Genomic DNA, 15,025 nt, shown 5'->3' with positions numbered 1-15,025 from the left:
GGGCAAATACCATAAATAATCTTAAAGATTTTTTTTAATGAAAAGTATCAATAAAAAGCCTAAGGAACTTTCTCTTAAATATAAGGCTTACCCTTGTATCTATCTTCACTTTATTATCATGTTAAATGCATACGATTTAGCAGACAGTGAGGAGGGGACACCTGTGTGACCCCAGGTGGAGAAGAAGCAGTGCCAGCCCTGGAACCCCACACTGTGTTTCTCCTCCCTGCCTTAGCTGGAGTATGGTTCATGCATTTAAAGCATTTATCACTTTGTATGTGTAATTTTACAAGATGCTGTCTCCTTACAGAACATGGTACTGAGATTCAGCCAGGTTGATTTATGTGGCTGTGGTTCACGAGCCTTAACTACAGTTCAGGATTCTGGATGGACCAGGGCTTCTTTCTGCATCTTCTGTTGATGGATAATTAGGTGGTTTTCTCTTTTTCACAAGTACAACAAGGCTGCCCTGGCCTCCTCACTCGTCAGGCATAGGCACAGGCGTGTCCCCAGGGCGGGCGTGGAATAGCTCGGTTGTGTGTGTGCACAATTCAGCTGCCCGAGTATTCCAGAACTGGTCACCAAAGAGCTTACTGTGCCCTGGCAGCATCGGCAAGCTCTCTTTCCCCATCCCCTTGCCAATACTGGAGTCACACGCTCTATAACCCCTGTGACAGGTGTGGCAAGGCTCTGGGAGATATTGGGGTTACAGGAGGAAACTGGTGGCAGCAGCTCAGGAAGCTGAGACCAGCATGGTCCGTAGCGCTGGAGGGGCCGGGCCGGCGGATGGTGCAGTGGCTGAGTTTCACAGCCTGGGGGGGGCTGAGGCACAGATCCCCGCAGGCTGAGCCCCCCGAGCCCCCTGCTTGGGAAGTGCCTCTCGGTGCAGCGATTGCCCTCTATTATTGACTAATCGGGACCGGAGCCCTTTGTGGTGCATGGTTTCTGCTTGCTGGGTCCTGACACTGTCCCAATTAAGAGGAACGGAGCATTCAGGGCTGACCCCGGGGGAAGAGGCAGGAGCAGAGATTAGAAAGAGCAACAGACCACTTTTAAGGGTCTTGATGTTTAGCGCCAGCAAAGCATCCTGAGAAAGTGCCTGGTTAAGCCGTGTTTACTTTAATGCAGTTACAGAAATAGTGCATGCTCATTATAAGTTAAACACAAACTAGAAGTGTATATACTTTTTGGAAAAAAGGTCTGCCCTCTCCTCCCCTGAGCTCAGCCCTCCTCGCCCTGCTCCCTCAGCTCCCCAGGCCCACCGACTGCTGTCCGCGGTGTCTTCTCGGGGGCTTCTCATCAACCACAGACAGATAGAAAGGTGCACACGGGGTCTTGTTTTGTTTTCCAAGTTTCTTCATGGTTCTTGACTTCTGTGTTTTCTTGCCCAACGAGGAAATGAGCAGTTGTCATTGCCTTGTCATGCTGTGGCCAGTGCTGTCCTCTCGGGCAAGCTGTTGGCCAGGTGGGTGGAGAGGCCCCCTGACCTCTGAGCAATGTGGGAAAGTGGGTCCCGGTGGGTGTTAAGTGTCACAATAGTGCTCACCAGCCCAGGCCTTGTGCACGCCCACCCGTGGGGCCGCCTGTTGGGATCTGCCCGGCTCCTGGGAAGTTGGGGGTAGGACATCCCTGGATGCTTAGATCCTGTGCACGGCCTTCTCCATTCTTGGACGAGCGTCTTGGCCGACCACGCCACGTTTCAGGGCGTCGTTTTGCAAAGGAATCGAGCCAGGCTCATCTGCGTTTCTCTTGTAATGTAGCATCCATGTGTTCAATGAAGATGAGAACACAGTGAGGCCTCCCTTTGCTGTCATTCCAGAAGCTAGTGTACTTGAACTGCCGTATCGGGCGGGACGCTTACACTGGTGTCTTCCTCCTTTTAGGGTCTAAACCACACACGCCCATGCGTTCAGGACTTGTAGTGACTCCTATGTCAGCATCCTCATGTGTTCACTCTGCTCTGCATAATTCTTGAGAAGAAAAAAACTAACAGAACGTGAGGAGTGCAAATAGAAGTTATAAAAGAAACACCCACTTGTGATCTCAAGCACGTTACCCCTCCCCTTTCTAAGTTCCCCCCATCGTGTCAGGCTGTATCTTTCTCATCTCTCTAACTCAGCCCCAGCAGGAGACAAAGGATGGCCTTTGAGCCAAAGATAGAGACGAGTCCGCCTGGACCACGGGGGTCTGGTATGTAGTCACGTCTGTGATCACCTAGAGCAGAAGGGGGCTCTGGTCTCTTTGTGAGCAGCTTCCTAACTTGCATTGGTCTGGAGTCTCCCTGTGGCCACCATGAAGAAAACCTAGCCTGCGCAGCTCTCCGGTGCCCTGTCCTCCGACTTTGTCCTGCAACCTCTGAAGACCCCATGTGCCAAAGTAATCACGTTTGCAAATACCTGGTTCTTCTTCAAATCCTCCCCCGCCATTTGTGGTCCTACACAGAGAGTGGGGTCTTGCACAGCTTAGAGCAGTTTGGGTCATCTTGCAGGACCCACGATAGGTGCAAAATCTATGCCCTGCCCAGCCTTGGCTGCTGCAGGAGCAGTCTGAACTGATTGCTCACAACGCTTCTGACGCCAAATGTGTGGGTTTATTCCTCCACCCAACAAGCAACTCTCCCACCCCCTGGACACCAACTGGGCGTTCAACGATTGGATCGATACTGGCACTAACTACCCAGAGTCAGCGCAGACCCCACAGGTTAAGGGCTCGGCCCCGCAAGATGGCCCCCCAGTTCAGACACCCGCCCAGGTCTGGGCCACCTGTCCTTCTGATCAACTGGCTACAAAGTTGGAGGTTCCCATAACCCCCTCCTCAGGTTTGATAATTTGCTAGAACAGCTCACAGAACTCAGGAAAGCAGTTTACGTACTACTGCCAGCTTATGATAAGGGACACAACTCAGGAACAGGCACGAAGATGCGCAGGGCAGGGGCCGGCCTGGTGGCACAGTGGTTAAGTTCCCACATTCCACTTCGGTGGCCCGGGGTTCCCCAGTTTGGATCCTGGGTGTGGACATGGCACCAGTTGTCAAGCTATGCTGTGGTAGGTATCCCACATATAAAGTAGAGGAAGATGGGCACGGATCTTAGGATCTTAGCTCAGGGCCAATCTTCCTCAGCAAAAAGAGGAGGATTGGAGGCAGATGTTAGCTCAGGACTAATCTTCCTAAAAAAAAAAAAAAAAAAAAAAGATGCACAGGGCGAGGGGAGGGAGACGGGGCACAGAGCTTCCATCCTCTCTCCAGGCACCACCCTCCCAACACCTCCAGTGTTGACCATCTCAGAAGCTCTCTGAACCCCACTGTTTCAGGGCCTTTGTGAAGGTTTCATTACACAGGCAGGATCCATTAAATCACAGCCTGTTGGTGATTGAGCCAACCTCCAGCCCGAGCCCCGTCCCCGCAGGTCAGAGACCGGGAGTGGGGCGGAAACTTCCAGCCCTCTAATCATACCTGGTCTTCCTGGGGACCAGCCCCCATCCTGAAGTCATCTAGGGGCCCCCAGCCACTGGTCACCTCCTTAGCACACAAAAGACACTCTTATCACTTCGGAGATTCCAAGGGTTTTAGGAGCTGTGTGCCAGGAACTGGGGATGAAGACCAAATATTTATGTATCCCAAGCAGCAGGCCCTGCAGGGGTCCTGGTGTTGTCCTAGGAGAATTCTCCTCAGTGAAGGAGCCTGTGCTTACCTGGGAGCACATCTTTTCAGATGGCGACTAGCAGCATCCCGGGACCAAGGCTCATTGTGTGCAGCCTCGTGCTCGGCCTGGCTGGGACGGAGGACTCAGCCAGGGCTTGGTTGTCCGGGGAGGCATTCTCGGGGGGGAGGGGGGGGGTCCTCTGCACGGAAGAAGGCATCCCCTTTGAACTTTCCTCCAGCGGCTCCCTCTGCCTTCTCTTCCAGTCTCAAGACGCACTGAGCACACCGATTTCTCCCAGGCTGTAATTACGGTCTTACACAACAGTGAGCTTTCTACCCACATTCTTTTTCCTTACGTTCTGGGAGAGGTTTGCTCCAGAGTGTTTGACCCAGAAAAAGGAAACCTTTATTTCTCTATCGCAAGTGGCCTGAGAGGCAGGTCCCCCTGCGCAGGATGCAGCAGTAGCAATAGCCCTTCCACGGCACGTCTCGGGGTTCGGAAGTTCCCTGCTCCATTCCGTGGGGGTGTGAGGACCACAAGGGCAGCGTGGAAGCTACTGAACGTGAATCAGGGTTTGAGGGGGTTGTGCTGTGATAGGCGCCACCCAGAGAGCCATGCCCTTCAGGAAGCATGGTAAGTGTCTCTTTGAACATAACATTTACTGGCAAAGCTTCCCGGTGACAGCAAGGGCCACAGCTGGTGCTGGGAGCGATCTTTGGAGATGTCAAGTGATGCTGGCTTTCTTGGGGTGAGTCCAGGTGTCCTGTGAAGGGCATTAATTATCTCTATTTTCAGCGCCATTCCTAAATAAATAGAGCCTTCTAATGGTATAATGATGGACCGTCGGGTAAAGTTTTAAATAAATGTAATAACCCACCCAGCGTGGAGACAGGCCCGGCTCGGAAGTCAGGGCTCAGCTGGGTGGATCTGAGCTTGTCTGGGGGACACTTCCTCCTCTCTCCGAGCTTCAGCTTCTGTGTCTGTAGAGTATGAATGCCTCCCTGGCGGGGCTCTGGGGAAAATGAGGGCTCCAGCCTGTGCGGTACCTCACAGGACGGAGCTCCTGACCAGACCTGGGCGACAGGCTCGTGTCCGTTCTCATGAGTGCTCACAACGCTCCTCTGCCCGAACAAGTATCATGCCCATTGGACAGAGGAGGAAACTGAGGCAGAGAGAGGCTAAGTCACTTGGCCAAGGTAAGAGCTTCTAAGGAGCAGAGGCTGGAATTGAACCCGAGTCGGTTTCCAGAAAGGAGCTCCCACCACTGCACACCATAAACAGTGCGGTTACTATTATTTCGACATTTTTATTATTATTATTTCCCTTAAGCTCCCACTCCCGCCCCTACCATGAAAGAGACAATGAAGACAGGGAAAAGAGAATTGAAAGGCGCTAACCAGCCTTTGCTTCTGTAAAACCATAGCAACAAACAGAACTCGGGCAATTGCGTGGAACTTCTCCCGGTATCTCATTCCATGTTGCGTGTGGGGAACCCCACAGCCATCACTGAGTGTGTGTTGTGTGCATGTTCCGTTTCTATCTCAAGGCTGTCTGTTATACATTTTTATACTGACACATAATCAGAGCTTCTGGGGTCTCCTCTGCTCTTTCCAGACCTTGGTGGGCCCCTAGGTTTGCAAGGGTAGCATGACTCAATGGCCATGTTGTCTCTCTAGTTGCAAATAGGACACTTGGTTCACTGTTTTGTTTTTTTTTTGCTTGCATGACTTGAAATTCCGGGTGCCCCATTAACCTGGTATGTATGCAAAAATGCTCTTAGGTTGTGAAATTGTTTTGAAGTGAGATCTTTCCAAGGGCAGGAATGAGATTCCTCAGCAGAGGCCCCGCCCTCTGAGACCCAGTGTGGATGCCCCTGAATGGGAGTACTGCCTCCCTGGAGGACTGCCTTTTTTTTTTTTTGGTTACAGTGTCTGGAATTCTGGGCTGAGGGTACAGCCTGACTTCGCCTGGAGAAGACAGGACAAAAGAACCCACGGGAAAGCTGCCGTTTTGTCTGAGGGTTGGAATTCAGGCAGTGGCCTTTGGGGTAGATATGACAGCAACCTGGCCCCAGGCGGAGAGCACCAATGCCTCCCACGTTCATTTGAAAGGAAATGTCTTGCATATGTCTTGTAATACGTAGAGTTGATGAAAGAGAACAGCATCTCACAAACAGATGTTTCAGCTAAGGAATGCCCACAGGAAATCACGTTATGTAGCAACAGCCCCTCCTGATAGTGTAATATTACTGAAAAGCCTCCTGCTCATTTTAAAGTGTCGCAACAAGAGCAGGAATGGAGAATGTTGCTGGGGGTGGGGTGTCGGAGCCCGTGCGGTCCAAGGCACACCCCTCGAGCACGGTAACATGCAGCATCTACCCAGCATCCCGTGAGTTTGGCTGCCATCTTCTTTCCAGCATTTTTCATCTCCATCCGCTGGGAGAGTTCTGTATAAAAACACATTTTCAGCCATCGACTGTGAACAGGTGGGCAAATAGGATTAACGTTATAGATGTTCGGATAATATTTAGCTCAAAAGGATTTTGTTTTTTAAATTGAGTCTCTGTTGCAGAGTAGAAATAACATTTTCTATCAGATTTGCGCTGTCTTGAAGAGTCTTTACAGAGGTAGACACGATGGCAGAGGTGGGGGAGAGACCTGATGGGGACCTCTGAGTGCTTAGGGAGGGGTCTCCACTTCCGTTTTGTTTTGGACTTCTTTCCTCAGAATGTTAAGTAGAGTGATTAAAGTGAAAAATATTCAATGACATAAACCTTTTGGATGCGTTTTCTAGGCTGTGTTCCTAGTTCTTTTGGAGACAAAAGTAATTAAGTTATTTCCGGTTCTCTAGAGTATTCTAAGAGAAGGAGGAGCTGAGGCAGCTGTATGAGAAGCTTAATTGAAAAGCAAAGTGGAAAGACTGTAGTGAGACCGCAGACGTTAGAGGAGTTTTTCGTTGATGAGCAAGAGCAGAACTTGGGAGTCCCTAAGCCTGGCATTCCTGGGCCCACTTCTGGGTCTAAACCAAGGAGTAGTGTTTCAAGATAAGATCTGTTTGCATAGGTGTGTGACTATTTGAGTTTAAGGTCTTGAAGCTGGAGAGAGCACAAAACACTGAATGAGGGCCTCCCCTTTCTACCCCGTCCACGCAGGCTATAATGAAGTGTGCATGGACTTTCACGTCCTGACGATGCTTCCCTCGGCTGCCTTCTCTCTTGACCCATGGGGGTAGACCAGCGATGTCCTGACCCTTCACCTGTCAGCCCAGGTGCTCCTTGGGCTCAAGACTTCCACCTTTGGGACCCTCACCACGTATGGTCCACCCTCCATAAATGCTCCCTTATGCAGAAGGGACGAGGTTTTATCCGAATACACAGTCCAGCCTCTGTTGGTGATTTTGAAACGGTTTATGTAATCGATGAGTTCTTTCTCAAGAATAAACCAGGTGGGTCCGCGGCCGGCTGTTTTCAAGGGAGCTGCTTCCTGGCTTTGTGGAGTCCTGCTCTGGGGCCCACCCCACTTCTGTCCTTGGAGAAGTCCTTGGTCCCAGCACAGATACTGGATATTGTTTCTATTTAACTTTAAAAATCCAGTATCGATATCAGACCCCTCCAGCGGGAAGCCCAAGCATTAAGGATTTAACAGTTGTATTTAAGCGGCTCCATGCAGGTGGAGCTCTGAGGAGCCGACTCGGAAACTTCAGAAGGGGTCCTGCTAACACCGTGCGACTGGGGGAGGGGGATTCTGGGCTCAAGATCAAGGTCTCTACCTGTTCTCCTGTGTTTGGGTAGGTGTCAACCCCGGACGTTCCGGCCACTTGGGAAGGCTGACTAGCTAGAAGGGGCCACTTAACCTGGCCTCAGGGGGTCCTGCCTTCTGTTCTCCCAAGAGGGGGACCCCTCTGGGATGGCGAAGGCCTCGCCGTGATTTGCCTGGCTTGTCAGAATTTAATCCCCATTATGGGTAACACCTTAATACACTAAAAGGAGATTACCTGTTTTTAAAAGCTCCTTTCCATTTTGTTCTCATCCATTTGGTAAATGGGGCGTTATTATTCTCAGAGGGGCAGGGGCCGAGGCTGGCCCTGGAAAAGGATTTGGCCCTAATCGTTGTCCCTCCAGCTGGCCTCCTGGGAATGGTAGTGGCATTTGTTTGGCTGTGTGGCGGTGTTGAGGCAGGCTCTGGTTGTTGTTTTAATTAGGTCTTCCAACCGACCACTGCAGGGGGACCAAGAAACGATCGGTCTGTGTGACTGTTTTATTTAGAGGATTGGCTGGAAAAGACCCTCCAGGGGGTCTCTATGACAACCTATAGATGTCCCATTTGTGGTGTGGCACTTACTCTCTTGATGTGACTTGAGTGGTAATGGTGACCTTTGGAGTCCTGCATTCCAGAAGTTTTACATCGTAACATCTTTATTTGTTTGCTTGTTATTTACTTGCTTTTAGCCACATGCTTGGGCTCTATACGTATCAAGGGACTGAGTGGTGGGGAAGCTTTTTGTAGAACTGGATGCAATTTCTAGCTTGAGTCAAGGCACTCAGCTGTCAGTTCTCTTGGTAAAATTCTAATTAGCTTTGTATAGAAGGTTCCCAGGAAGCAACAGAAGCAGACCAGTCATTGTCTGTTTTTTTATTTTTAAGCAGTAAAAATCCTGGGCTGTTGAGACAAAGGACAGCAAATTTTCTCCATGTCATGTCATTTGTGTGTGTAACTCAGCTGGCGTCAAAATATGTTCCTCCAGAAAGGATTGTTTATAGAGTATTTATTTTTAAAATGAATAGACGACATTTCTTATACAAACATTTTTTTGTTCCAACCTTTTGTGAGCCATGGAGACACAATAACACAATGAGGCGTGTAACTAACCCAATGTACATCATTCTTCTGAGAGCGACCTTACAAGGGCGTAAATAAGGGATGTGCAGGCTTCAGCCAGTATTGAGAAAAGGCAGGATTTTCTTTAGATCTGTGCTGTTGAGGTCTTTTAGGATGCATGTTGGAAATGGACCCCTCGCCGGGGGACCTGGCGTACAAGTCCAGTTTTTGTTGAATTGGGGCAGGTGGGCCCGGAGTAGAGAGATGCCGGACAGAGGGCGGGTGGGTGTGGGGAGGAAGGGAGTTAGCTGGGGCATGGGGAGGGGGAGGGGAGATGTTCTAGCCCAAACTTTGTGAAATAGCAGGCCCCGACAAACAACTATTTTGATAATCTTTCCACTTGGTATTTTAGATTCTGATAAATCCACCAGGGAATGAAAGAATTTTCTCTTCCTTTCCAAGTGACACCCTGCAATGTGGGGTCAGCAGCTCCCTTGGGAATGTGGGGTCTGTGTTGTCTACTCTCTGCCTCCTGATGACTCAGCTTTTGCCCAACACACTGGCCACCCACTGGACTCCGTCCTTCCAGTGCCTGGGCTGCCCCTGGCCGCCCCCACCGCCCTTCCTCCCAGCCTATGCACACCTGGCACCTGGCCTTGTCGTCATCCCATACTTGCTTGGCATTCTGCCCAGGAGGGTGGCAACCCCCCATTCTAGAAGATCCGATCCTATAGCAGGATTCTGTGGCAGCAACTCGATATTTCTCTGTGCTGTGTGGTAACAGTCACGGCCATCCTCCCTCTGAAATGCTTTGTGATTTTTATCGAGAATGTGGTCTGGTTTATTCCTGATGTAAATTATTTGTCTCTGTCTTATGGGTCCTTAAACGAGCTCATTTGATAATTCTATTTTTGTTAAGGCTGTATAATTTTCTAACTGTTTAATATTTCATATGTTCTTTGAATTATCCCCACATCTTTGAAAAGCATTATAGGTTAAAAATTGTTTAGATAGAAACAATTTTTTTGTGTGCTGGGTACATTTTTTATTTTTTATCTATAATATCTATAGCTTATTTTTTTTTAAGGCTCATTTTTAGTGAGAGAAGATGGCTAATGGCTTTTATACCATATGAATGTGGAAATGTCTGGGGAATTTAAAATCAGCCGGTGGAGAAATAGAACAAAGGAATATTTAAAGAAAAGGGGCATTAGGTGTGGAAAGAGCAAAGCAATCTTCATGTGTGGAAAGGACAAGACAGAGTTTAGTGCTGAGAAATCCATCAGAAAGAAAAGACTTGAAATATTATTTCCAGTTTTCAGACTGATGCAGAATAGAAAAGATGTGAATCTGGATATTTATCCCAGTTTGAGACTCTCAGTTCTTGTCCTTGCTGATTTATAAAGTCCAGGTGATTTTCTTCAATGAAATAAAGATGTGTACGGTATGAAGTCTCCTTTCTCTCACATATCATTTCACCCTTTATCTCGTCCCTCCTCCAGGTGGTGTCTTGTCATGTGGTGGGTGAGACCATTCAGTTCCTGGTCAGCGCGGGGCCGGCCTCCCCCGAGGACACAGGGCACCAGCTGTACGGCGTGCGCCTCTCCCCCTTCCATTTACAGGTGAACTTGGGTAGATTGTTGAGTCAGGGGAAACAGTTCTCATAAGCCCACTGGGTAAGCCTGGTGTGATCACAGGGCTGGGAATACCCACGTTTTCATTAGTTACCGTTTGTTTCATAATTTTCAAATTGTAACTTTGCATATTATATTGTATCTGTAGGAAATAAAAAAGTGTGGTGTGTTATGTATACACATATACACATATAGACACACACACATATATACACGCATGTATACACACACACACACACATACACATATATGCATACACACGTGTAAATAGATGATGAATTCAGAGGTTGCTCATCTGCCTATTTTTCAAGGCATTTCAAGAAACCAGGCATGTTGTTGACCGATAGCATAAGGTAAGTGGCGTCTGAGCTGGGGAAGCGGTTCTGTTTCAGAATCAGGTGCCGGACTCAGAAGCCTGCTACAGCTTGGGAAAACACCTTCGCGGCCGGGCTGGGCATTCCTCTTTTTAGTTTTTGAAAAAGTCAACTTCAAAAAACCCCTTATTATTTTTATAAGTTAAAAAATGAGTGTTACCATTATTTTTTGGATAATAGGTTTATAATAATTATAATAGACTAATATATAACGATGTATTTTATAATTTGTATATAACTACATATTACATATTCTATATGTTATATAGAATATATAATTATATATATAAAATTATAGAGACAGACATATATAATAGTTATAATAGGCTTAGTGGAACTTCTGGATGCCCGAACCACCAGGGAATCGTGCATCTCACATGAAGCAGAAATTCCCTGAAGCTCCCATCTGGCCAGGGTGTAGAAACGGTGAATTTCTGGGTCTGTTTTAGGGTTGCTGCCTGTTTGTTTCATCTCCTCTGCCCCTGCCCTTGAGCTTGGCTGCTAATTTGGGGATGAGCTCCAGTCATCCAGGATTCTAAACCACAAGGGAGGATGGTGTTCCATGCACGGTTCTTACAAAGATGTGGTTTTAAATACCAGGGCACACAAGAGCTGCTGGCTACCTAAATGGCTTTTTTCCTGAAATCCAGCCCCCTCCAGCCCGGCCCCAATAACATTTCTTTTTTGAGAGCTGGAGAGATGAAGTGTTGGCTTCGTGGACTTGTCAGATGTAATGCCCTCCCACAAATATTTGGGACAATATGATTAGAAAATAACTTCAGAGTCTGGGACATGCGTCCCCAGCGTTTGAAGCACGTTTCAGGACTGGGTGAGTCCAGCAAGGACCACAAACGTTAACCGAGGAGATGTCGTTTCTGGGATGGTGTTTCTGTGCCACGCCTCAGACACGAGTCACACAGTGTATCTTTGATCTGTAGCAAGTTTGAGAGCAGCCTGTGGATGACCTCTCCAGGCAGAGGCGGCTGCTCCAGGTTGGTAAATGATTAATGTTGAGACAGGAGGCATTCCCGCTTCTGTGCTGTTTGTCAGATAAAAGGTGCAGCGAGGGGCCAGCAATTGGTCTCCATGCCTCCCCCCAGCTCTGCCTGGTGGCGGGGGTCAACTCTGGGACCCGTGGCTGTGAAATTAAAGTGCACTTTTTCTAGAATTACCCAGAATTATAGGGCGAGGGAAGGCTTCGTTTCCCTTAGCCTGTTGCTAGCGTGAGGTGAGAGCCCCAAATATTCAGAAATACAGTCAAAAGCTACTCTTTCCCACCCTTTTGTTGCAGGGAGAGGAGAAGGTATGGAGATGTGAAAAGCTTAGATTTTTGCTTCAGAAAGGGCTCTGGCTGAAAAATGAAGGAGAGTATATTAGTTTGTTGTGGCTGCTGAAAGAAATTACCAAAAACAGCTTAAAACAGCACAAATGTATTACGTTACCATCCTGGAGGTCTGATGTCCAACACAGGCTAAAATCAAGGTGTTGGTGGGCTGCCTTCCTTCCTGGAAGCCCCGGGGGTGGGGAATCTGTTTCCTTGCTCATTGCAGTTGTTGGCAGAGTTCAGTTCCTTACGGTTATAGGACTGAGGCCCCTTTCCCTGTTGTCAGCTGAGGGGCCGTTCCCAGCTTCTGGAGGCAACCTCGTTCCTGGGCTCCCAGCGTCCTTCCTCCATCTTCAAGGCACATCTCTCTGGCTTGCTCTTTTGTCTTCCTCTCCATTTTTAAGGGTTTGTTATGATTCCACTGGGCTCACCAGAACCCCCCAGGATGCTCTCCCCCTCTCAAGGTCCTTACCCTAATCACACCTGCCAAGTCCCTCTCGCCGTGTAAGGTCACATGTTCACAGCTTCCAAGGACTGGGGCGTGGACATCTTCCAGGGGCCGTTATTCTGCCACCACAGATGTTAGGTAGGTAGATGGGTAGGGTTGGATGGGGCATCAGAGTCCAATTAAAGCTTGTGTGGCGTCCCAGGCAAGAGAGGGTAAGGATTCCAATGCGCTGTGTACACAACCCTCAGGGGTGAGTGAGCGTGGGGTGGAATGAGGCATCCTGCTTCCTTCTGTTGCTCCCCCTCCTTTATGCTTTGGTAATAACTCCCAGAAGAGAAATGCAAAGCAGAGAATTACTCCTTTAAGAGTAATGCAAGTTTTAATGCCATCTGGCCACCAGCCACCAACACTGAGGTTCCTCTCTGAGGGGTCGGTTGTGGCAGAGTAAGGCACTGGCTGGGGCGGGGTGGGGTACACGATGGTGAAGCAGGAGGTCGAAGGGAGTTGGGGTCCTTCCTCTCCATTTTGAAAGCCCAGAGCACTCTCCAGGGGAGGCTGTGAAAATAGACGAGCACGCGGACGCACGTTAAGGCTCCGGTGGAGAGAGTAGCCCTCCAGTAACCTTTTATTTATTTATTTTCTTAATAGCTGGAGCTCCACATGAAAGAGAAGAGAGAGGACATTCAGATCAGATGGTCCTTCCTCAGCGTGCCGGAAATGGCCATCACGATCCAGCCCAAAGCCCTGGGGGAGGTCAGTCCGTCAGCTCGGGTGATTCCTGCCTGGGTGCGTGTGAGGGCGTGTGCGCCTTATGAGCCTGCTCCTGGAAGTGGAGCTCAGCTCGGTGCATCTGAAGCATGCCGCCTCCTTCCCTCCTCCCAGGGAACGGGGCGAGGCAGCGACAGGGCAGCGCAGGGGAGGGGCGGCTGCAATGGCTGTCATGCCTGGCTCTCAACCCGGTCCCCTTTAAAAAACCCTGGAGCCCGCTGCCCACCCCCAACGCAGGTTTAATTGTCTGGGAATTGTTCAAAGCACTCCTGTGTGGCTGAGGCTGAGAACCACCGAAATAATGAAAACCCAGGTTTTCCTTGACGTTCTTTCATTCCCCACTGTCAGATCCTCTCTCCTCCCATGAGGTGCTGCACTTACAGCTCAGGGGCTGGTCCTCCCAAGGGCACGGCTCCTTTCTCTCCACAGTTTTTACAAAGATGCATCTAAAATCTGGAGGCCCTCTCCTCCTGCTTCCCTTGGCCTTAAGTGTTTGAAGAGTGTCTATGGGAGCCGGGAACGGGCCTGCTAAGGCGAGTTGGTGTTGTCACTCAGCTGCTGGAAAGATCCTGAAAAATCGTTTATACCAAAGGCTGAGGTTATTAAGTGACTCTCTTGCAATGGCTTTTACGATGTCTCTTTGCAATTTACTGTATTTCAGGCTCTTGTGCAATATGGAGAAGTCACCACAGCTGAAACACGTGAATTTAATGGGTTGTTTGTCAATGATGTAGACATGCCTTTCATGCCTTGTAGATGTATGCAGGGTTTTTTTTAAGATGAATAAATTTGGATTGTAATTCTTTTAACTTGCATACATCAGAATTGCAATATTGGCCTGGCCAGTTCATTATACACAATGTGTTTATTAAGTATTTTCCTTGTTGCCAATTCATTTTCTTTCCCGTATTTCTATCTCCTTTCTCCCACAATGGCATCCTCTGTTCAGGCCTACAGTGTGCCCAAAACCGTTTTGTAAACTGCTCCCCCACCACCACTGCTGACCTCCAACCATCCCGCCGACGTCCAAGACTGCTTTACTGGCCTTTGCATCAGGATGTATCCCGCTGAAGGGTACAGAGTGCTGTGTTCAAAAATTACTCAAATTGGGGCTGACTCAGTGGCATAGTGGTTGGGTTTGCACACTCTGCTTCAGTGGCCTGGGGTTCACAGGTTCAGATCCAGGTGTGGCCCCACACACCACTCATCAAGCCATGCTGTGGTGGCATCCCACATACAAAATAGAGGAAGATTGGCAGAGATGTTAGCTCAGGGCCAATCTTCTGCACCAAAAAAAAAACAAAAAAACTTCAAATTATTTTTTTCTCTATGTGGTTATGTTACCAACTTGATGTAGGTTAAGTGCATGTGCTTCTATTTGTATTCAGTTTTAGGTTTTATCCCTGTCTTTGTCAATTTAAATGTATTTTTTGAATGTGTAAAATATTAACATGGTTCAAAAGTCAAAATGACATGAAAGGTTATACTCAGAAGTCCGTTCTCGGTCTCTGTCCCTCTGCCCTCCCCATCTGTACCCTGTACATGGTCATGTGTGTCAGTAGATTCTGTTTAGCCATCCTGGCCTTCTTTTTGCAAAAATGATCTTATTTCCCCTTTCTTACCCAAACGGTGGCATGCTGGGTGTGTTCTTCACTCTTTGCTCCCCCCCACCAAGCCCTGTACATTCCTCCGACCACCACGTGCTCCTTGTATTAATGAGAAGCACGACCCCCTCAGTGAAGCACTTCTGTAGGGTGAAGCCATTAAAGGAAGGTTCTCAAGTCAGCTGCTCTGGGGATCTAAGATGTGATGAACGCTGATGTCTGAGCCCCCCCAAATTCATCTTTCACCCTGAGTTTCCTTCTCTATAAAGAGAGGGGAAGTTGTGAGGGTTAAATGAGAGAAAAGTAGATAAACAAAATGAGGTACATCCACACAGTGGAATATTATTCATCCATGAAAAAGAATGAAGTACTGACACATGCGGTAATAGAAATGAACTTGGAAAATGTGCTCA

The 15,025-nt window shown here is 48.6% G+C and overlaps 1 protein-coding gene across 1 annotated transcript in view; it reads left to right on the top strand.

Annotated features, from left to right (window-relative positions):
* C2CD2 (C2 calcium dependent domain containing 2) overlaps positions 1 to 15,025 on the top strand; it is a 54,410-nt gene that overhangs the window by 10,373 nt on the left and 29,012 nt on the right. Inside the window, exons 3-4 of the mRNA XM_008532601.2 lie at positions 9,963 to 10,082; positions 12,889 to 12,993. Of these exons, the coding sequence (XP_008530823.1) occupies positions 9,963 to 10,082; positions 12,889 to 12,993 (225 nt within the window). The remainder of the gene's footprint in view (positions 1 to 9,962; positions 10,083 to 12,888; positions 12,994 to 15,025) is intronic.

Source organism: Equus przewalskii, chromosome 27 (assembly GCF_037783145.1).
Source record: "Equus przewalskii isolate Varuska chromosome 27, EquPr2, whole genome shotgun sequence".
Lineage (NCBI taxonomy): Eukaryota > Metazoa > Chordata > Mammalia > Perissodactyla > Equidae > Equus > Equus przewalskii.
The sequence above is the reverse complement of the archived record's forward strand: the minus strand, read 5'-3'. Positions and strand labels throughout refer to the sequence as shown.